We start from the raw sequence: 22,974 nt of genomic DNA on the forward strand, positions 1-22,974 counted from the left end.
CAAATCCTTCCCGACATACGGGTTGCAACAATGATTTTGATTGGGTAATTAAAGCTACACATCGCAATACGGTTTCGTATTGCGACCAATGAAAATGCGTTATTGAGACACACCTCCAAGCGAATTTTTCGGCCTTGTGTCCCACGGGAGGTAAGAGAAGCGAGACCGACCGTGGGTTTCCGACGATGTCATACATCATCAAATATTATTTGTTGAAATTTGGAAAACAGTACATAAGTTGTTTTATTTTTTGTTGGCAAGGACGGTATCAATTTTAGATGCCCATTATATTATTTTTTATTATTGAAATCCACCAGCTCTTTTGTCTATTAAACAGGCATTGGTTTTTGTAAAAGTCACATATTTCAGTAAATATTTCTCTTTATGTTTAACAAGTTTTACGGCAGCTTTAATGAAGCTTTTATTTTAACTCTAGTTTACCTGTTCTTTACTATTCATTTATGTTGCGGTGTCTCAAATAGTCCTTGTTTCCCAGCTTCTCGCGATGAAACTATGTGATGAAAAGTGGTCACATAAATTATAAATTCATGAAAGATTCAATAATAAGAGAAAGTCAAGTTTAATGTCATGTGATATCTGTCATGTATGTCATATAGTTTAGGAAATTATGTATTGAACAACCATCGTATATCAACCGATTATTGCTATTAACAATAATTATATTTCGACACGATATTTCTCAGAGAGCTTGGGAAAATACAATCCAGTCCGAAACATCTATCAAATTGGGATATTTTAGTAGAAAAAAAAATATTTATTTTAAGGACAGATGATACAAACAAATTTTTTCTTTGAAAAAGATTTAATATCATGTCACAAGTTTAGAAAAGTGGATGGTTCTTAGAATCTTTTCTCCGAAGAACTGGAAAATGAAATAGATTTGGAAAATTTTAGTAATATTTCAATAAAAAAAAGAATATAGACAAACAACATTCAGTAAAAGTTTACAGGTGAAAATAAATTTCAGAATATGTTATTATGGCGCTAAAAGTGTAATATAAACCTTAGAAAAATATACCAAGCCAGGTGAATTTTAAGAGGAAGATCGAAATAGCAAAAAATTTGCAATATCACATAGGCTGATTTGTACCATTTAGCTTTTCCTAATTAAATTCACCTGGGTCGGTATGTTTTTCTTAAGTTTATATTACACTTTTAGTGCCAAGATAACATATTCTGAAATTTATTTTCACTTGTTAACCTTTACTGAATGTGATTTGTCTATATTTGTTTTTTCATAGAAATATTACTAATATTTTCCAAGTCTTTTTCATATTCCAGTTCTTCGGAGAAAAAATTCTAAGAACCATCAACTTTTCTTAACTTGAGACATGATCTTTAATCTTTTTCAAAGAAAAAAATTTGTTTGTATCATTTGTCCTTAATCCAATAATCAAGTTTTCTAATGAACTAGGTAAGTTTTACTTTTCATCCGTCAACTCCCCTGACCAATGCATCAGTATACCTTTTCGCCTGCATACAGGGCTTGTATCGCTAAATTCATCGGATTTACAAAAAAAAAAAAATAATTTACTGATGGAAAATGTGTAGGAAGTGAATTTATTATCAAAAAAGTTGATAAAACAAGTATAGCAGGAAGCTCATTTAAAATAAGCATTCCGATGATAAAAAGGAGCACAATGCTATCGACAGGAGATGTCTTCTCCACTATTACACCTGATTCCACCTGTAGGGTAGAGAAGTTATTGCTATGTTTCTTCTTTGTATTGGTTGAATACACTTTTCAGCCTGAATACTGTTCGATATCTTTGAAGAAGGAACCGGTTATGGAAAAAGGTAAACATGAATCCTTGAACAATAATCCTGTTAAGGTTTTATACTATAAATTACTGACATAAACACATGCTTTACCTATTTTTCACCAAAATACTTTTATAAGGGATAATAATATCCTACCATTTTCACACTGATATCCCTGATACCCAGGTTTACACCAGGAACACACTCCAGTCTCTATGTGACAATAACGACAGTTGTCAGGACAGGGGAGGGAACAATCTGGTCCATAGAAGCCAGTTCGGCAACCTTGAAAAAATTTTATATAGGTATTGAAAATCAATTCCATTTGACTCAGGAAAAAAATATGTTTGTATACTTTGGATCGACTTTGTGCTTAATATTTTTTCTTAACATCAAGTCAACATGTAACAAAAAAAATGAATAAAAATATACTGCAAAGAATCACCAAGTAGAAAAAAATAGTTCTATAAAAACATGATTATAAAAAAAGAGAAAAAATAACGCCGGTTATAATAAACGAATCATCATTTATAAATCTTTTCATACCATAGACTTCCACTTCACAGAGTTCATTAAATGCATATTTAGAATATCCATTTGGATATATTACTCCTGGAAATCTCTCATTAAAGTATATGACATATTGTCCATGAACGGGGCAACTGATATTGGCGATTGCAGGTATTGTTGAACTGGTGTAGTTCGTATCGTGGAAACACAGATGACCATCGAGACGGTTTGTTGAATTTGATATGTAAACATAGAAACCTAGAAATCTTGCTGTATAACCATTCGATGCATCTGAATTATAAAACGGATACAAATATTCTACTACATAAAGATTTATATATGAACCTTAAATGATAAATAGTATTATGAGTTGTTCATGAAAAGCAAATTAACAGTATATTTCAAAAGTCATAGACAATTTTTAGTCCGAAACTTTTATTTCAATGCATTTATTTATTTGAATAATGATACTATCTTGTTTAGAATTGTTGTTAGTTAAGTTCGATCCTTTCTTTTGTAGAAATGCAATTGAATAAACGTACCCCAAATAGTGTTCTCTGTTCTGTAATAAATCATAATATTATGAATACTGTAGATTGCGTCCAGGATGACCCACCAGGTCGACGTACTGTATCCATCATCAGATATAGAACACTGTCCTCCCCAAGCCCTGAGATCATTTTTAAGTCCATCTACAGCATTGGTGGAGTCAAATAGACTATTATCTGGATTGTATTGATTGGATTGCCATGTCTGTCTATTCAGAGCTAAATTTTCTGAAAATAACATCAATTATATCTCCAGCATTCATAAAACGAACGATTTAATGGTATATATGTATATCTAAATAGAACTAAAAATAAGATTTTATTTTGAGGTTTGTCTTGGTTTTAATTCTAAGCCATGTTCAAAAGTCTAGATATTTCAAATAAATGGTCTATTAAGCTAAATATTACCATATTTACTAAACTATCATCTGTAATGTTTTGGGGGTCGGCGTTTGCTTTGTTCCTACTTTGAGACTGAATACTGTTCGTTATCCCCTTTTATGTTATGATCTAGAAACCGAAGTCACGTGTCACAGTAGGTGATGTCACAAAAAGATCCCACACTGCTCAATGGTCTTGAGTACCGAACATATCAAAATATTTGCAACTCTCCACTAACAAGTTGTGGTGTCTGCATATGAGTGAAAAATACACCAGAGGGACGTTAAAAAGCATACAATCAATTATAAAATCAGCTTAGCTCGTACATTTAGTAAACTGTAGCCCAAATTAAACCTCTTTTTCCTTAGCCTTGGGCTTAAAAATCCGAACAGATGCAGCAATTTATACAGCACATTATTAATGATTAAGTTTCCGGAAATAGAAGAGCTATTAAATTTGGGTTGAATTTTTATCATCAATGTCTCTATATCAATACACAGGGCAAAAGATCTACATCATTTTCCCTCGAAAATCCCATTTTAAAAAAGGGATTTTTTTCTTTAAGGTTAGGTCACTCAAATAGTGGACATTATCCGATTGATTGATTGTATACTGTTTAACGTCCCTCTTCAGAATATTTCACTGTTATGGAGACGTCACGATTACCGGTGAAGGGCTGAAAATTTAGGCCTATGCTCGGCACTTACGGCCTTTGAGCAGGGAGGGATCTTGATCGTGCCACACATGCTGTGACACGGAGCCTCGCTTTATACGGTCACATCCGAAGGACCGCTCCATTTAGTCGCTTTTTACGACAAGCAAGAGGGTTATGAGGACCTATTCTAACCCGGATCCCCACGGCACGGGGACATTATCCAAAGAAATGTAAAATGATGTATTGATGTATTCTATTCAAGACTTCTTATTAGTCAAATGAGTCATTTTTCATCTAACTGTAGGATTTTTTAGACCATGGAAATTGTATGTCAGTTGCCATGGCGAATATTGACCACATCAATAATTTTATTGTGAATTTTAAATTCATACATCGATTAAGGTATGTATGCCAAGTTTCATATAAACCTAAGACGCAGCGTGACACACTCCCTGTCTATGAGTTTTAATTCTTACACATGGTTTTTAGTTCTCATTAATCTCGCCATACTCTTTCATTTATAAATTATATCTCTTATCATCGTTATAAATACAGTGCAAGAAGCATAATTTTTGCATTGATTTTGTTAGATAAAAGTATCATTTTGGTTACTAGTACTTAAACAAGGTTTCATAAAATTTCCAGATACGAAGATCTAAAAATACAATTAAGACACGTGGATTTGCTGCGGAGTTATAATATTTTACATGTTTTAGAATGGAAAAGCAAAGTTTTTCACTGCTTCAAGTCATAACAGCTCAATCTTTTAAGTAATTCTATGTTATTTTCAAATATTTTGTAATATATTAATAGTTTAGAGAAGTGATAGCAAAGAGTACACTTCGATTTTCTCTGGGGGAATCACTATTTGAACAGTGAAGTTTTAATTCTTTGAAATAGGCGCATATACATTGAAAATTGAACGTCAAATTGTTTTATACTTAACTCTTTACAACTTACTGAACTGTTATGCAACATACGCTTAATGTCCAGTCATAGAAGTAGAAATTTACCATTTCCCCACAAGCACCCTTTAGCGTGGTACACGTTTCTATAAAATTTAGCGTAAAAATAATATTCTGAAGTTATATTTTTATACAAAAATAACTTTTCTTATTTTATGAAATTTTTGCAAGTTTAAAATAGAAGGAAATTGGCATTAAATTTAAGATTAAATTAACTTTTTAAAGTGCGTGAAAATGCGTGATTGCGGGGAAACGGTATATGCATGATTTTGCGTTAGAAATAGGAAATGGTATATGCGTTAAAATGCGTGACTGGGGGAAGGGGGTTAATGATCAACTTAATTAAAATAATGTCTAGATTCTATATTCATTTTCCAGGTGTTTTGATTTCATAATTAATTCCCATGCAATAAATATAACAAAAATGATCGTCCAAGTACATATCAACAAACTATATTAGAATGTAGCGTACCATATCAATTATAATAAGACTTTTTCTCGATTTATTTCATGATTTGGCTCATAATGAAACAGTCGAACTGTTTACCAGGTCATAGAATGCAATTTATATCTTTTGATCAATGTTGTTTCATCGTGATATTCAAGCGTTTTGTTTTGATGATCACGACATCAATATTATTTGAGGTCTGTTCAAAAAAGCGTGTATAAATTTAAAAAAAAAAACTTTGGATTTGAAATTCAAAAAAAAAAAAAAAAAAAAAAAAAAAATGACTCTATATGTTTATGATTTCACCCTTTTTATCATTTAGATATATTATATGATCAGTACCAATTGGTCCCATCTGACAAAGCAGGTAACAATATTAGAGAGGTTAAGCATTAAGCTTGTATATCTACTTGTACGTGTCAACTTAGAAGTGATTTTACACGTACGGGTAAGTTTTACCGTGTTCGGTTAAACAAGCTACATGTGTACCGACACGTATAAAATATAATTTAAGCAAGGCACTTTCCAATACATTTGTATTAAATAAATCAATGATTTTAATTAAAAAAAAAAGATACATTGGTTGCACGTAATAAATTTTCAACTTTATACAAATACCAGCTGAAATATATTTATTCTGCAGTCTGAGTTTAGGAATCTACAGGTTCTGAATCACCTTCTTGTACTTGCAAATCTACACGTTGTGTATAACTTGTAGAACCACACGGTATGCGAAACTGATGACATAAATCGCATTAAATTAGGGCATTTCCCTGGTAACACGTACACGTAGACGTACACGGTCATTTGCTTAACATCTCTACTGTCTTCGTTTGTAAGGCTTATCTTATCAATCGTATTTTAGATGAATTTGGATTTAATTCTACAAGTGCTTCTAAATGTGCATAAAAACCTCAAATTAGCACAGACCAAACTAAAGCATTGATTGCTCGTTAAGTTTTAAAGTGAAAATTTACTCAAAAAACTTCTCATTTCCAACAATTCACGAATAGATATTTCTCTAGAAAATCTAGTAACGTTGAGTATTAACTCAATCAGTTGTTGAAGTAACAACCTATTATGTCGGTATTTCATCAAAAGGAAACCAAATACATTTAATAGTTGTTCTTGTTATACTTTGTATTGCAATATTGAAAGATTACGAACGGTTTAGTTAAAAAAAACCAATATTGATAAAAATTTGAATCAGAGCAAAACATATTAAGCATCCTTAATCTCACATAAAGCCTTAACATTCTTACGTTTCTTAGTACATTCTACGACACCATCCTACCCACACTTTAAGTAAAAAAAATGGAGGATTGTTTTTAAATGTATGAAAATCAATCTTCTAATGCCAAATTAAAAAATAAGTTTTATTGAAAACATGGTTAATAGCTTACTCTAAACACATGTCAAAATGTGAATTAATCAAAGGCAAAAACTTACCATATTCATGTGAACAACAGATTGACAATATCAAGAGGTATACTTCTACAGAAACCATTTTTACTCCAATTGATTTCACTAGTAGGGACAACAATACGCTTTTAATATTACAACCCAGAGAAACATATAAATCAACCAGGGAATTTAAGTAAATGTTATTTACATTTCTTTTAATATCTTGATAATAATTAGACGTCCGTAACCAAAGCAGGACATATATGATTGTTGTAGAAAGGCTATTACTTTACATTGTATAAATCTTCATACACAGATATTGAATTTTTTTAACGTGATTTGTTTGGCCAGTAGATCGTCTGTTATCAAAATATTTCTCTTTAAAATGAAGATATAAAAACTTACTACGGAGTATTTTTTTTTCGTAAAAAGAAATGTGTTTATGAAGAGCCGATACCCTGGAAGCACAGCTTATGTGGGTTGGTACCCTTAGAAAGGCCCTCTCTTAAGGAATACATCTGTAAAATATAAAAGCCATATTCCCATCCGCTCGAAATTTGTTGACAAGTTATTTTATATTACAGACACTTAGAGAGACTGATAAAGACACACACACATCACGTTGTCAATAGATATGTAGTTAAATTTAAAAAAATACATATATTTCGCAAATATCTATGCATGCCTCTATGAATACTTTAAATGTAACCTTTACTTAAATCTAAAATAAAGATGTTCACAGTTGCTTTTTCTACAAATAAAGAAGTTTATGTACAAATGAATGTTATTCCTTACTATTAATACACTGATATCCCTGATATCCAGGTTTACACAACCAACACACTTTAGTTTCACATGACAATAGACTTTACCACAATTGTCAGTGCAGGGGAGGGGAACAGTTTGATCCATAGTAACCAGTTCCAAAACTTTTAAATTGTAATAAATAATAATACTAGGAATTTTAAAAAAAATACGCATAGCTTCCTCTAGAAAAATTATTTGACGAAGAGGCACATCTGTGGTCAAACTATGACATTTCTTTAATCCAAAAGACTTTTAAAATTCTTTTCGGAACATAAAATGAAAGCAACATTTTGTTTGTTTGTACATTTATTTTACTTGTAAATCCAGGAAGTTTTGAGATTAGAAAACTACATATACGATGAAATGTTTCCTTTTTGAAACATATATTATAAGGTCATTTCTGTCGGTTTGCACTGTTGTGACAAGAAAATATTTGCACGGTGGATGTGACAAGTCGACAAGGTATTTTTACTCCTCCAAGTCTCCTGATCACACCATCATTTTTAGTTGAGCATGTTTACTTTACTTTTAATACATATACTTTACTTTCAATGCATATCGATCATTTAGACATAACCATAAATCATGGAGTGTTATTCCACAGTACTTTTTTCTAAAAGCATCAAATGAGAAAAAAATGTTAAAAAGAACAAAGTACAGTATAAGCAGTAATTGGTCGAAATATTACGATATTTAAATCTTCTTTGTATAGTTTTTTGATGTTATGCATTAAAGAAAAGAATAGAAGGACTAAATTCTACAGGCACAAAACTGACGTATTGTTTTTTTAACTTTAAAGTCATTAATACGCGCGAATCATGGAATGATCGTGTAAAATTGTTAAATGATACTGAAAAATGAATAATCTTTGCTGAAATTTAGCCCTATCACATGCAACACCACCATTTATATTTCTCATATAAGTTCATTATTACATATCTTAGTTACACTTTTAAAATAGTGTTGGATGTCACCTTTGATCAATATGAATTTTGCAAAAATTTACATACGAAAAAAAAAAATGACTGATGCAATTTTCCAGATATCGATATTAATGACATATCATTTGCAAAGAATGATTTTTTTTTAAAATTTCATATCTGAACATTGTCAACTATACATACCTATACATGTATATATTGATAAAGTATTTTGAAAACAAAAGAATGAATAATAAGGTGCCGTTTGTGCTTGTGCCGTTTGTACAGTGTATGCACGTGCGTTAATTAGAGGGTTGATCAAAAAGATCGTTAATTAATTAAATTTAATTAAATATAATAAAAAAATATATAGGGCTTCAGTGGGTTTTTTCAACGTAGTTCTCTCGTATTTAATGCGTATCTGAAATCGTTCTATCCATGCACTGATTTCGTGATATAGACAATCAGATGACATGCTCCTTCGCGTTCTGTCACAGAAACTTAAAGATTTTCCTGATTCTTACACTTTTTACCATGCAAGCCAATTTTTTCCTCAAAAAACAGATCATTTGTTAGAAATGGTCAAATCTCAGCAAATGTATGCGTGGATAAATGATATCCTTTCTGAGAACAAGCATGGTAAACATCAAAACCCTAATCCTCTTCTTTGGAGCGTCTTTTATTCAATGTCGATCAAGTATAGGTGCCTTGTGGCGACGCAGTTTGGAAAAATTACACACTTTGGAAAAAAAAAAATTAAAGTGGGTTAAAATTGGAATAAAATCAAGGCATTTTGAAAATTTTTTCAAAGTGCGTTGATTTTGGGACACATTCAACGCACTTTGAAAAAAAAAAATATTTCAATGTGTGTTAAGAGTATACAAAAAAAAATTTACCTTGGGCACATTTAACGGACTTTGATTAAAAAAAGTATTAAAAAAAACTAAAGACCTAGATTTTAGTAAATGAGAGAATCAATTTGTATCAATTATATCTTGAAATAAAAAAAAAAACGTTTCAATGTACACGTACTCATTTAACTTCATTGGGAACAAGGAGAAGACAAGTAGAAGGGCTCTCATCCAAACTCTTTTTTTTCTTATACATTGTACATAGCCGTCTGTAACAAATTGAAAATGGATATCTCCCTCAAAGGTAAGCCCCAAATTTTCAATGCCGTTACTAGTAAATATTTGCAAAACATTTATGTGCCTAAGACCCCCGTCCCGATATCGATGCACCTATGCTACTCTCAAATATATGTATTTGCATAACTGGTATGACATTGAAAACTTTGAATAAATTTAAGTTTACATATAAAACGCATGCAAACTGGAACAATTAAGTACAGTAAAACATTTAAGAAAGATGAAATTTTCAAAGTATGGTAAAATCAAAATCGCTCACTTTAACATCCCAAAGTGACCTCATCACCGAAGAGATATCAAACAGGTTCAATTTTTTAATACCCAAGATATGCAAGATTATTGAAACATGTCCATTACGCTTTTTTTTTTAAAGTTATTTCAATATTTATTCATTTAACATTTAATTCTACATTATGCAATCACTTCTCCATAGCATTCATTAAAATGCAGATAAGAAGACATCAAGAAATTAAATAAAGAGATTAAATTGTTTTTTTTTTTCCGTAATTATCCTGTAAGTCAGTTGATGAATGACTTTTTTTCTGTCATTAAGGTAATATCGCAAAGATTTATAACCAATATAAATCAATTAAAAATTAGTTTCTACTGAAACTGCCAATGAAATATAAAAATTATAGCTATTACTTTTAATGTGGTTTTAAACGTATTATCAAATACAGTTTTAAAAAAAGGAATACACAAAGCAGTAATTAACAACGTCATAAGATGAAGTAAGTATATGCATTCTTGAGAACTGTTCGCTAAAGAAAAAAAAATATACATACTTCATCTACTCATAATATTAATTGTTGTCTCTTAACAAAGTGTTCTATCTTTTTAAATAGAAAGAGAGAAATGAATCAGTAAGATAAATACTCTGATTTGTCATTTTAACTTTGCGTATTAATGTACCGTATTTAACGTAAACGTATTAAAGAATGCATCACTTTTCTTCTTTCGCTTAAAATTATTCTATTTTGATAATGGTTTATTGTAAAAAACATACAGAAATACAAGATAAAAGATTCAAATATTAAGGTAAGACTTTCAGGTATGTACATATACGTGGGAAATAGGGTAACACAATGCAGAAATATTAATCGGTAGAACAAATAAAGCAATTTTGTTCATTGCCAAGGGAAATAATTATTAAAGAGGCCTTCGGATACAATCACTCGTGCCATCATATCATTCAGACTTGCTTGAAACATTTTAATTCGATCGCTTAACAACATATCTAACTGGCTCTTTACAAAGAACAGTTACAAATGCATCAATGACAAAACTTAATGGGAAAAACATCATTTTCTACTTCATCTATCCTGACAATTGTCTTATATATACTCAACAAAAAAAGAAACGCATAATGCTTTACTCGTCAAAGAATTTTTTCTAATGTACATGGAACAACTATCTTTTATATCATTGGATACCTGTGACATATTTAAAGGAGAACATGGGGTTTTAAAACCCAAGTGTTGAATTATCTCCCTTGATTAAACGCGTTTATGAAAGTAGTGTTTTTCATGATTTCTTCTCAATCGGACGTCTATTTTCGTTGAAATTTTGAATTTAGAGAAACTATCAACACTCCTATTAAACCCATATTTAAGATTTGATTGCAGTGTTGATGCTGCAATGCCACGCCGAAACAAAGATGAACACAACCAGGCTAACGATGCTACTAAACGGAGCTACGCAACAGGAAGTTGCAACTGCATTCGGAATACATCAATGGGCCTTGCAGCCGTTTAACTATCGTCGAAAGACCAAGACTTAGCCGTCCGCAGGTAACCACACCCAGTCAGGACCATCTGACCCCCTCCCCCTTCAGCACCTCACGCGATTCAGAACTTGCTGTAAAACTGCTGCTACAATTGCTGGATGAAAAAATCAGCATAAAAGTGCATAAATTGTTTGCAAGAGACTGAGGACCTGGTATTCGTGCAAGACATCCGTACATTGGAAATCCACCAGCGCTTAGACGTCGCATAGGACATATGGATTAGTTTAGACGGTATGCCCCAAGAATTTGAAGGCGTCGACCATGACATAAACTTCACTTTTCTTCTCGCAACACATGATATGCTTAATTTTTATCAAAACCCTCTAAAATCACTTTTTAAAAAATAAGGTATAAACTGAAAACTTAGATTATCATGTTTAATCTGAATATGCGTTTCTTTTTTTGTTGAGTATATATATATATTTTTTTAAATTTTCAAATTGAAATTTTCAGTCTGAACTTTCCAAATTCCGTCAAGCAAGCTAGGCTTTTGAATCTAAGTAAACATTGAATTGTTATGGAAATAGACATATATTTCTTTACAATCACAAAGACTACATTTTTTCCTATACATCTGAGGTGTAAATTGACACATCTCATTATTATTTAGCGAATAATTTCTTTATATGAAGTCCGTTGGAGATGTGAAATTTCTTCTAAGTTGAGATTCTCGTCTTTTATAGGACATGAATTCCCTCATCAAGTTCAGCATTTCGCTTTGGATAGCAAGGAGAAGAGAAGAAACGTTATCTGTACATTTCTCTCCAGAATACCCAGAATCACAAACCCCAAAACAGGATCCGGTCACATGATTGCATGGTACATTACCCTTACAGTAGCCGCATTGTTTTAAGCAATCCATGCCAAACCATCCATTGCTACACGCTGTAAAAACGTATGAGAAGACATTAACACAAGGCGCCAATTCAGATTATCTTTTCCAGAAGGATGGGGGTTCCACCCTAGTAAAAACATAATTCATATCATGAATACCTTGATAAAAAAATGAAACAAACAAACTAAATGTAATCTAATTTCAAAACGTGAAAAAAAATGTGAGTGGGGGGATGTACTCGTGACTTTTTAAACCTATTACTTTTTGATCTCATGTTCACATAAATCTGTCTTTTCGAGGAGGGCGCAGCATTTTTGGGGAGCATGAAGATGTCAAAAGTCACAAATTCTTGGTTCAAGTTTATAGATTTTGAAACTTTGCAAATTACAAGGGGGTTCCACCCTACACCAGGCCTTCCCTTTTTAAAGGCGCATAAATGCTGATATTACTGGAGAGGCAAACAAACAACTATCTTGTCAGATTTATGGAAAAAGCAATCTTCAGCTCAATTGTTGGGTAATGAATTTTTTTCCGAGTATTCTAATCAAATTAATACAAGATTCACGCATTAAAGAAAAAATTTCATCCCTTAACATTCTATTTACTTTTGTTGCAATATGATCCTTTATAACCCGCGTCACATCCGTTTAAACAGGATCCATTCAGTGGATGACACAGGGCAGACTTCAGACAGTGACCACATGGTAAACTACAATTCTTACCATGAAATCCACCGTCACATTCTGGTCAGAGTTTTTTGAAATAAAAAATAAAAAATTTAAAATGTAAAAAAAATCCATTTTGTTTGTTGTTATATGTTTATCATTTGTAAAGCTTTAGACATACGATTTAAAAAGAAATTAAGATATATACCTAATTTAGTTGAATTCAAATTGGATGACGATATACTGCCAGTATGCATGTAAAACTACTTTAATTGATTTCAAATTGGGTGAAAATAATATGCATATAAACAATGTTTGTTGAATTCAAATAAGTGAACAATATACGTATATAGGAATACATGTACTTTTGTTGACCACATGAATTTAATTCAGGTAAAAGATACTATAATATTTACCACTTGTAATCCATGTATATACATTTACTTTTCTATTTGAACATAGGAATTTCGAATTGAAGAAGTATTAATTAAAATTTTGTAAACAGGTCCATAAGCCAAATAGCTAAAAGAAAGAGAAAATCAGAATTATAAATTTGGTAAACAGATACTTAAGTTAAACACGTACACCATATACTATACCATTCAAAAATTTGATTTTTTTTTAAAGTTAGTCGTTTAAATGCACTGTACATTTATCCATGGGAATAGTTAATTATCTTTTGAACGAAATATTTACTATCTGTACAATGAGGTCCCTTCCAGCCTGGTTGACACCCTCCTTCACACTCCCCTGTCGTTCTGTCGCACTTTAAGGGATCACCACAGTTTTCGTTACAATTTCGTTGACAGTTATTTCCAAACTTACCCGCTGAACACTCTGTAAAGAAATTTTTTTTAGAGATACTGACATACATTTTCAGTCGCCTGCATGGCGCAGTGGTTAGCACCTCTGATCTAAAGCCACGAAGAAAGACTTGGTTCGAATCCGAATGAGACCGGATTTTTTTTCATGCTTCACATTCCTGAAAATATGGAAACATCGGTCCAATTCGTGAAATAATGTCCATTTCCTGGTTAAAAATATGAATAATTATTCTCTTTTAATTTAGTAAAACATTACCGTTATTACAAAATGTTCCCTCATATCCAGCATGACAACCTTCAAGACACGACCCATTGATGTGATGACATTGTTTATATCCCAGACAAGCTCCACATTTGTGTCCACAATTTTGCCCATATGTGTCCTTGTCACATTCTATTGATTTTAATTATGGTAGTTTTAATACACGGTGAGATAGATGTGTAATTAATTTTTTTTTCGAATACTTTGGAAAATTTATTATACAGTTACAAGAACTCTAAAGTAGTATTTTATGGGGGGAAAAGATTCTTCTTATAGAAAGATTTCAATGGAAAAAAAAAACTTAAAGTTTTAAGAGGGACACATTCAAGGAGAAAGAGGGCCTTGACCTGAAAAATCTAAGTCAAAGTAATTTTAAATATTTGTACTAAAAAATTACTATAATAATTAATTAATATGGAAATAATCAACAATGCAAAATGACCGAAAAATTTCTGTCTCTGTTTTCAGCAACACGTGTTTTCAAAATTCTTACACTTCTTATCTGGCCAGGCAAAATTCAATAAAAGATGAATAATTTTACACCAAATACAGTATAGTGCTGAATAAATAAATAAACAAATACTAAATATAATGCTTATCAAATAAATAAACTTTAATCCAGCGTTGTTGATGGTCTGCGCAGATGATCCTCACGTGAAATGTCAATAGAGAAAATTCGAATTAGTTACTCACAGTCACTGATCAGTGTCACTAAAGCGCTTGGTTGATCGGATATTTCTGGAATCATAAGTCTGGGTTGTTCGAGTCTAGGCCTACATGTGGATTTTCCGTTGGGCGCCATTTTGTAGCGGGTATTCCCGGCAATATGATGGAAAACACCAGTTGTAGTTTTATACGTTTATTATGTTGACATCTTTAGCTGTTTATAATTCGGACAATTTGGAAAAAAGGGAAACAATGAATATGTCCAATTTACGGAATTGAACTTTCTCCTATGCAATTAAATACTTTCTTTACTTTGTGGTGTTACATTTCTGGAAGTGTCTTAGGTCTTTATGTCTTTAGAAATAAATTACAGTCAGCAACAGAATAAACCAAGTCTTCACCAATTTGAAATTAGAATTCTAGAGTCTAAACTGAATAAAACTCACAACCCCACAAAGACAAAACACTAACCAATGGAAACTAAGCATTTCAAACACTGACCAATAGATATGTGTGTGGTCATGTAAAAGTGTATGTACAAGTGTGGATCCAAAGGGGCGTATAGCTATATAACTAAATACCCAAGTTAGTAAAGAATAAAAAGAATAAACTTTAATTGAAAATTATCAGTTATAACTTATTTTATACTTTATTTAGTTTGTTAACCTATATTTAATATTTATTTTATTTCATTTAAAATCACTCTAACTTTTATTATTATAAATAAAGGTACCTCTAGTACATAATCTACTGAAAATATATTATTTGTGCATGAATTTTGCATGTATCGTTTCGTTTTTTAGAATTTATTCTTTATTGCTGTCTTTAAACCATTTTCTGCAAAAAGTGAAAGGCGAAAACGTTTTTTTACCTTTACCTCCCTTGTTTGTGACGTCAAAGTAACGTTACGTCATAGATTAAACGTAATAAAAACTGTCACGGCACTGTACGTAATTTGAACTTCATATCTGTACGGTAGCGAAAAGGTTAAGGTATTTCCACCCTCACAATTTTAATGGTTAGAAGTACAAAACAAAACACTTAATTCATTTTCATTTATTATCGTTTGAATTTAGCAATTATTGCAAAAAAGGACTGGTTGCCATATAATTAAATATGGGAAACTTATATATACAGAAGTATATGTGAACTTAAAAACCGTACGTTCAAAGTCGACAGTATTATAAAAAAAATCATGTAAAAACTGCTTCAAATGCATAATTCTGATGCTGATAGTTCTAAAATACTTGCTTCTTTTAATATCTGGGAAATTATTTAATATTACAAGTACAATAAAGAATGAAGATACCTGAAGAGGAGTCATTGCTTTTGTCAACGTTTTTTTTAAGATTGAATGATTATATAGAAAAAATATACATTTTTAAAATTCTTTTACTAAACAATATTTATCATCATTTATCATCATACTTATATTCAAACATCATATGGAAAGCTTGGAGTATTTTGAGATATAAATGAAAAAAAAAAGGTAAGGTGGTGCGAGATGATATCCGGATTTTTGTTGAGAAAAAAATATCCGGGTTTTTGTTGAGAAAAAAAAAATGGAAAAAAGGGCAGCATTTTGTAGAATTACGTATTCGAATTAGACAATAGGGTGAGATGCTTCTATAATGCGACGTGAAATATCAAATTTAACATAACGTCGAAATCTCCCCCGTGTTGCACAACAATCGAATTTCAGAAAACTCTTGCGACCTTATTGGTAATTGGAAATTGGTGAAATTTTCTAATGTTGGTTCATTTTGACTCTATATTATAAATATAACTGTTGTTTGCTTTCATCAAATCACAATGAAATTTTGGAAAGCAATTCCACAAACTTTTGGATCAACCCTCGTATATTGAAAAGCTTTCTTCTAAAAGACATTATTCTATTTGGTATATATTTAAGTTAATAACAGTTTTTGCAAAAACCTATGTCATCATACGAGGATTGCATTACCTAATATCACACTATTAGCTGAGTTTTTTTGAAAAAATAGGATTCCTTAGAAGAGGGATAAATTAATGCTAAATGTAGTTTAATTGCCGTCTTTTTATACATTGCAAAGCAGCAACATGTAGAGAAAATTGAAGAGCACTTTGTTTTTGCAATTCATTTATGTTCTTTTTGGTAGAGACTTAAGTGTACTGTTTTGTACCCCGAAGTATTGATAGCTTTTTGAAGAAATGCTTTTTCTTACTCAAGGAAGGACAAAATTATGTCAAAGATTGTAGGGTTAATTGTTTTTTTTTTTTACATAAATAGGGAAGAAGAGTAGAAAAGACTCTAAAAATTATAACATGTTAAAAAGAAGCGGAAAGTATTTTGTATATAAAAATGTCTTTTATGTGCTGTATATATAGCCAAGTTTAGATTTGGATATATCTGTTAGTGTTAAAATGTATTTTTTCTGACATGATTTGTTCAAAAAGAAAGAGAGACACACCCCCTTAAATTTATATCTGCCTTTTAACATTACTACGAATAAGTAATATTAATACAGATATGATAATTTACGTAATTATATGATTATTGCATGATGAAACTGTCATCTAATAATTCAATAAATACAATATGGATGTATATTAAGATAGAATTGACAGTTTAAGATAAACCGTTTAAATTTACACAATAATTCAAAATCACGTATTTGCTTTAAGATTACATATAACATATAAAGCGAAAACAATTAGGAAAAATGTCAGTAAAGCAAGGATATGGCTTCAAAACTGCTCTCTAAAGCATACAGTTAATGGCACAATATAAAAGCCGGAAACATCAATTGTTGTATCTACCATTTCGTCGTTTTCTTGTATTTCAAGGTCACGTATTTTAGTTAGAAATTGTTATTCATTTAATTTCAGCATGCGATTGTGAGAAGGTTTTTTCATAATCATTTTAAAAGATTGTATCAAAATCCCTGGTCTATCAGCATTAATTCTAAGATACTATAGACCATGGTTTATGTCACTTCTTCAACTTGTCTGCGCACTTGTACAATACGGAGGAAGATCTGTGTTAGGGTAAACACAATCTTTTTCTTAATATACATGTATAATTTTCCACAAAAATTAGATTTCTTAGGTTCTGAAATCTGAAATTTTCTGATACATGTACCTAATACTTCCAGGAATCGGTGCGGTTCCATCTATCTGATAGTGCTATGATTTGGCTATTTAAGCTTTAAGAATTGTATATGAATAAGTCCGTCAGTACAATATTATGGACCATGTAACATGTAGCCATAATTAACATGTTTCTAGTTGGCATTAACAATACCTGGTTTAAATATTTGTATTTTTTAAATCTTAAACTATTCCTTAGAAAAATAATTTAAAAAATGGATTTGGATATTAAGAAATGAAAGCAATTTTTTTAATTATGATAAATCTTTCATCTACTTACGACCGATCAGGTAACTTAGTGGTAGAGCGTTCGCTTCGTAATTGGGAGGCCTGAGTTCGATTCTCGTTCGCGAGGCCGCATCGTACCTAAGACGTAAACATTAGTATTGACTACTCCTACGACAAGCGTACGACACTAGAAGTGAAAGTCACGGCCGGATCTTTCGGATATGACCTTGAAAACGTAGATCCCGTTTCGCAGTATGCACTGGCGGGAAAAAGATTGTTTGATTGATTTATTGTATATTGTTTAACGCCCGTTTTTGATAATTTTTCACTCACATAGTGACATCATAGTTTTCCAGTGGAGGGTTTCACATTTTGCATTTATTCGACACTCTGGGCCATAGAGCAGTGAGGGATCTTTATCGTGCCAACGCCTGCCGCTGACACGGGGCCTCGGTTTTTAAGGTCTAATACGAAGGACGTGCAACTTTCACGTCAGTCCCAGTCGAGATACTAATTTTCTGATACATGTACCTAATACTTCCAGGAATCGGTGCGGTTCCATCTATCTGATAGTGCTATGATTTGGCTATTTAAGCTTTAAGAATTGTATATGAATAAGTCCGTCAGTACAATATTATGGACCATGTAACATGTAGCCATAATTAACATGTTTCTAGTTGGCATTAATAATACCTGGTTTAAATATTTGTATTTTTTAAATCTTAAACTATTCCTTAGAAAAATAATTTAAAAAATGGATTTGGATATTAAGAAATGAAAGCATTTTTTTTAATTATGATAAATCTTTCATCTACTTACGACCGATCAGGTAACTTAGTGGTAGAGCGTTCGCTTCGTAATTGGGAGGCCTGAGTTCGATTCTCGTTCGCGAGGCCGCATCGTACCTAAGACGTAAACATTAGTATTGACTACTCCTACGACAAGCGTACGACACTAGAAGTGAAAGTCACGGCCGGATCTTTCGGATATGACCTTGAAAACGTAGATCCCGTTTCGCAGTATGCACTGGCGGGAAAAAGATTGTTTGATTGATTTATTGTATATTGTTTATTTAACGCCCGTTTTTGATAATTTTTCACTCACATAGTGACATCATAGTTTTCCAGTGGAGGGCTTCACATTTTGCATTTATTCGACACTCTGGGCCATAGAGCAGTGAGGGATCTTTATCGTGCCAACGCCTGCCGCTGACACGGGGCCTCGGTTTTTAAGGTCTAATACGAAGGACGTGCAACTTTCACGTCAGTCCCAGTCGAGATACTAACTCATGATCTCCCGATCACAGAGCGAGCGCTCTACCGACTGAGCTACCGTGAACGGTGGCACAATAAAAAAAAAACCCTCATTGCTCAATGGCTCTGAATGCCGAGTATAGGTCTAAATTTTAAGCCCTTCACTGGCATACGTTTACGTCTCCATATGAGTAAAACATTCTCGAGAGGGACGTTAAACAATATAAAATCAGTCAAACAATCGTCTACGAACAAGGACTCAAAAGTTGTTCTTTGCCACTCTTGTTCTTCCTTGCAAGTTATCGATAAATGATATTGTGTCTTTCTTTTCAGGATGAATATCTCTTCGTAATAAAAGCCGTATGTGATCACATCCAAAGTACAAGTGTCTACTTACGTAGTTCACAGTGATGTCCCTTATACCCAGGTTTACATCCCTGACAAGCACCCGTCTCTATGTGACAATAACGACAGTTGGTATCAGGACAGAGGAGAGAACAATCTGGACCATATGCTCCAGTTTTCTTGCAACCTTAAAGAGCAGGAACTTTCCCTAGTTAAATTAAATGAACTAATTTTTGTTTTTAATTAAGTTACTTTTTGTTAATTATTTTCCATTTTTTTTTAAAACTGATACGAAGATAATGCTTGTTTGTAATTCAAAGCAATCGTGTAAAACAATAGTTTCAAAGGAAAGTGTTTTTATTTTAATCCCTAGACAAAATATGATATATATTTATAATTTAAAAAAAAAGGGGGGTAAGTAGTCTTTTCTGAAAAAAAATAGACCTACATGTTTCTCCAAAGCTTATGTAAAAAAAAAAATCGAAAATTGAAAAAAAATACCCATACCATTCACCTCAACTTCACATAATTCAGTGTGTGCATAATTGGAGTACTGTGTTTGATATGGTGAATTCTGAGGTCTCTCGTTATAGTAGATCACAAATTGTCCATGTACAGGACACGGTATATCAATAACGGCTGGAACTGTGGATCTTGTATAGTTTGTGTCATGAAAACATAGATAACCGTCAAGTCTGTTTGTCGTGTTGGAAACATAGACATAAAATCCTAAAATACGTGTTGTGTAACCATTTGAGGGACCTACAAAAAAGTGTAATATTAATCTAATACCGTCTACAAGTTTCAGACGATCTCTTTTATCCACTTCTTGCATGAATAACATAAGGAATTCGATGTATTTTTGGCTGAGATTTTTTTGCAGTGATTGCAAAAACAACCGGTTTTCATGCCTTGATTTTTTTTTTCAGGTAGAAAAAAGTTTAGAGCCAACAATTGCTATTTTTCCCTAGATGAAAAAAAAAACGAACTTTCTGGACATTAAAAACTATTTGTTACATTAGTCTGAGAAGTTTTTTTTAATAATACTGAAACAAATTTGAAAATTCATGCAAAAATAACATTTCACATCTGGATGAAATTAAGAAGTAAGTTTCAAAATTCATCAATGATATTTTAAAGATTAAATGTATAATACGATTCTCCACAAAGCCTGAACTTAAAGATTAGAAATATGATGAGCAAAAAAATGCTGACCGTAATGATTACCTGAAGTTAAACAATAACTATTTACACTAAAATTACCCCAAGGACTATTATCCGTCCTGTAATATATCCTTATGTCGTGTATACTGTAGATGGACGTCAAGTTTACCCACAAGGTGGCGGATGTGTACCCATCCTTTGATATAGCACATTGTCCTCCGAAGGCTGAAAGATCAGTCCTTAGACCATCAACAACGTTATTGGAGTGGAAACTACCATCTTGATAGATTGAAGAGTAAAACGGATGTGATTGCCAAGTTGGTTTATTCAAAGCTATATTTTCTATATTAAAAAAAATCTTAGTGAAAAACACAAAATAACTTCATGATATACTCTTTTTGAAGACTATATAAAATGAACAACATTTATAAGTGGCACTTTCAACAGCAATAATGTGCTAGACTGTTGTAGTCGTAACAATATTATAGTGTCCTTTTAAGATTAATGCATTTATATAACGTCCAATAATGTTAAGGATTCTTTACATATTTTTTTAAATCATTCGAATTTAATGATTTACAAGAAACTATCTCGCAAGAAAACTTACCATATCCACGGATAATACAGAGAACTGACAAAAGAAGACCGATTTGTAGCATGGTGGTAGGAATAACTATATGAGGAAGTTATGTGAGAACAAGAGCGCAACGCCTTAAACAAGACACTTGACTTAGATTGTAAGGGACCTCTCAGCTATAAAAAGGTTATGTTACTGAGTATTTGCTCCTTAACTTACCATGCACAAATTGCAGTGCATAATAATGAATCATTGTTGATTTTATTAAAAGTCTTCCGTTTCAACGAAGATATTCTCTCCTTCCGATCACTAAGACTATTTGTATTATTCTTTTTTCTTCGCGAGAGGTAGTTTCGCAAAGTAAGTCAATACTTACGTCTCTGGTTCGAATTCCACTGTAGGTTATGGAGACTAGTTTTTCTGATTATATTATACAACTTTATTTAAAATGAGATTGAGGTTAAAAGGGTGCTTGTCTAAGATTTATTGCCCAGAGGCCTGCTCTTCCAATAATCGATTGGATTTCTAATGGGTAAAAATTGCACTCCGTATTTAGCGAACGTTTTATATTCATATGAAGCAGAATTTATGGAAAATATTATTCGTTAAAAGAAGAAAACACTTGCTTTTGCTTTCAACTCAATATTTAGATATATAAACGCCGTATTGTCAATTAACAATAGTAATTTCCATTCCTATGTCAATGCAATATGCCCTGGTGAGCTTGAGATAAAAGATACGACAGAGTCTGACACATCTTTTTCATACATGGATATATAACTTGAAAAAGACGTTAATAGTTATCTAACATCTAAGCTCTGTAATAAACGTGATTACTTTTACTTTCCTATCGTCAACTACCCTTACTTATCCAGCAATATACTTTCATTAGCTACATATGGCATTTATACATCTCAGTTGATTCGATACGTTAGAGTATGCTCTACGTATGAACCATTTCTGAGAGAGGTATATTATTGACAAACAAGTTGAGGAAACAAGAATATTAGCAGCCGTGTTAAAAGACATTATTTGTAAGTTCAATGTACGAAACAATGACACTGTTATCGAATACAATATATCATAGTGTCAAATGCTGACGTTCACTTACACACTTTTGTCCGTTATTTGTCGATCATGACAAGGAGCAAGCAGCAGATGTGACCGGTGAGCAGGAGATGCCCAATCCTACATGGCACCTAATCCTACCTCTGATGTTTAAGAGGTCCGTGTTTGCTCTGCTTCTATTTTATATTGTTTTATGGAATTTGGTATTGAATACTGTTCAAAATCTCCATATCCTTCATTAAAAATGAAGTAATTGTAGCTCGTTAAAATGGCCTTTTCAAAAGATCCCCCTTTGTAATTCAAAATTTTCAAACTAAACTTTTGATATCGGTCAAATAAGATTTAAAATGGCAACTCACTCGACCGAGGCGCAGCCGAGGTTGACAATGGCTTTCGAGGGTGAAATTTTCAATGTTACACTTAACCACATGCAATATTTATTGTATTTTACTGAATGTTTTATTCGAATACATATTACAGTGAACCGTGTGCGCATAAATTCCGTTCAGTCGCTATTTTTTGTAATACCACCCGTCGTCAAGCAATGTTGACTGTTGCTACGCAGGAGGGCGCGGCTTCATTATTCAGCGGGTAGTAGTGTTTT

At 32.2% G+C, this 22,974-nt stretch overlaps 1 protein-coding gene across 1 annotated transcript in view; it reads right to left on the reverse strand.

The window, feature by feature from the left end:
- Positions 1-22,719, reverse strand: part of LOC134236035 (receptor-type tyrosine-protein phosphatase T-like) — a 56,254-nt gene extending 33,535 nt beyond the window's left edge. The window contains exons 1-7 of the mRNA XM_062718212.1: positions 21,333-22,719; positions 20,825-21,067; positions 20,069-20,323; positions 19,614-19,748; positions 2,835-3,068; positions 2,329-2,583; positions 1,939-2,067 (exon numbers count right to left, since the gene is read on the reverse strand). Coding sequence (XP_062574196.1) covers positions 1,939-2,067; positions 2,329-2,583; positions 2,835-3,068; positions 19,614-19,748; positions 20,069-20,323; positions 20,825-21,067; positions 21,333-21,384 — 1,303 coding nt within the window. The 5' untranslated portion in view covers positions 21,385-22,719. The remainder of the gene's footprint in view (positions 1-1,938; positions 2,068-2,328; positions 2,584-2,834; positions 3,069-19,613; positions 19,749-20,068; positions 20,324-20,824; positions 21,068-21,332) is intronic.
- Between the last annotated feature and the right edge of the window lie 255 nt (positions 22,720-22,974).

This window comes from Saccostrea cucullata, unplaced genomic scaffold (assembly GCF_032062105.1).
Source record: "Saccostrea cucullata isolate Sc308-1 unplaced genomic scaffold, CSIRO_AGI_Scuc_v1 ctg1483, whole genome shotgun sequence".
In the NCBI taxonomy this organism is placed as follows: Eukaryota; Metazoa; Mollusca; class Bivalvia; order Ostreida; family Ostreidae; genus Saccostrea; species Saccostrea cuccullata.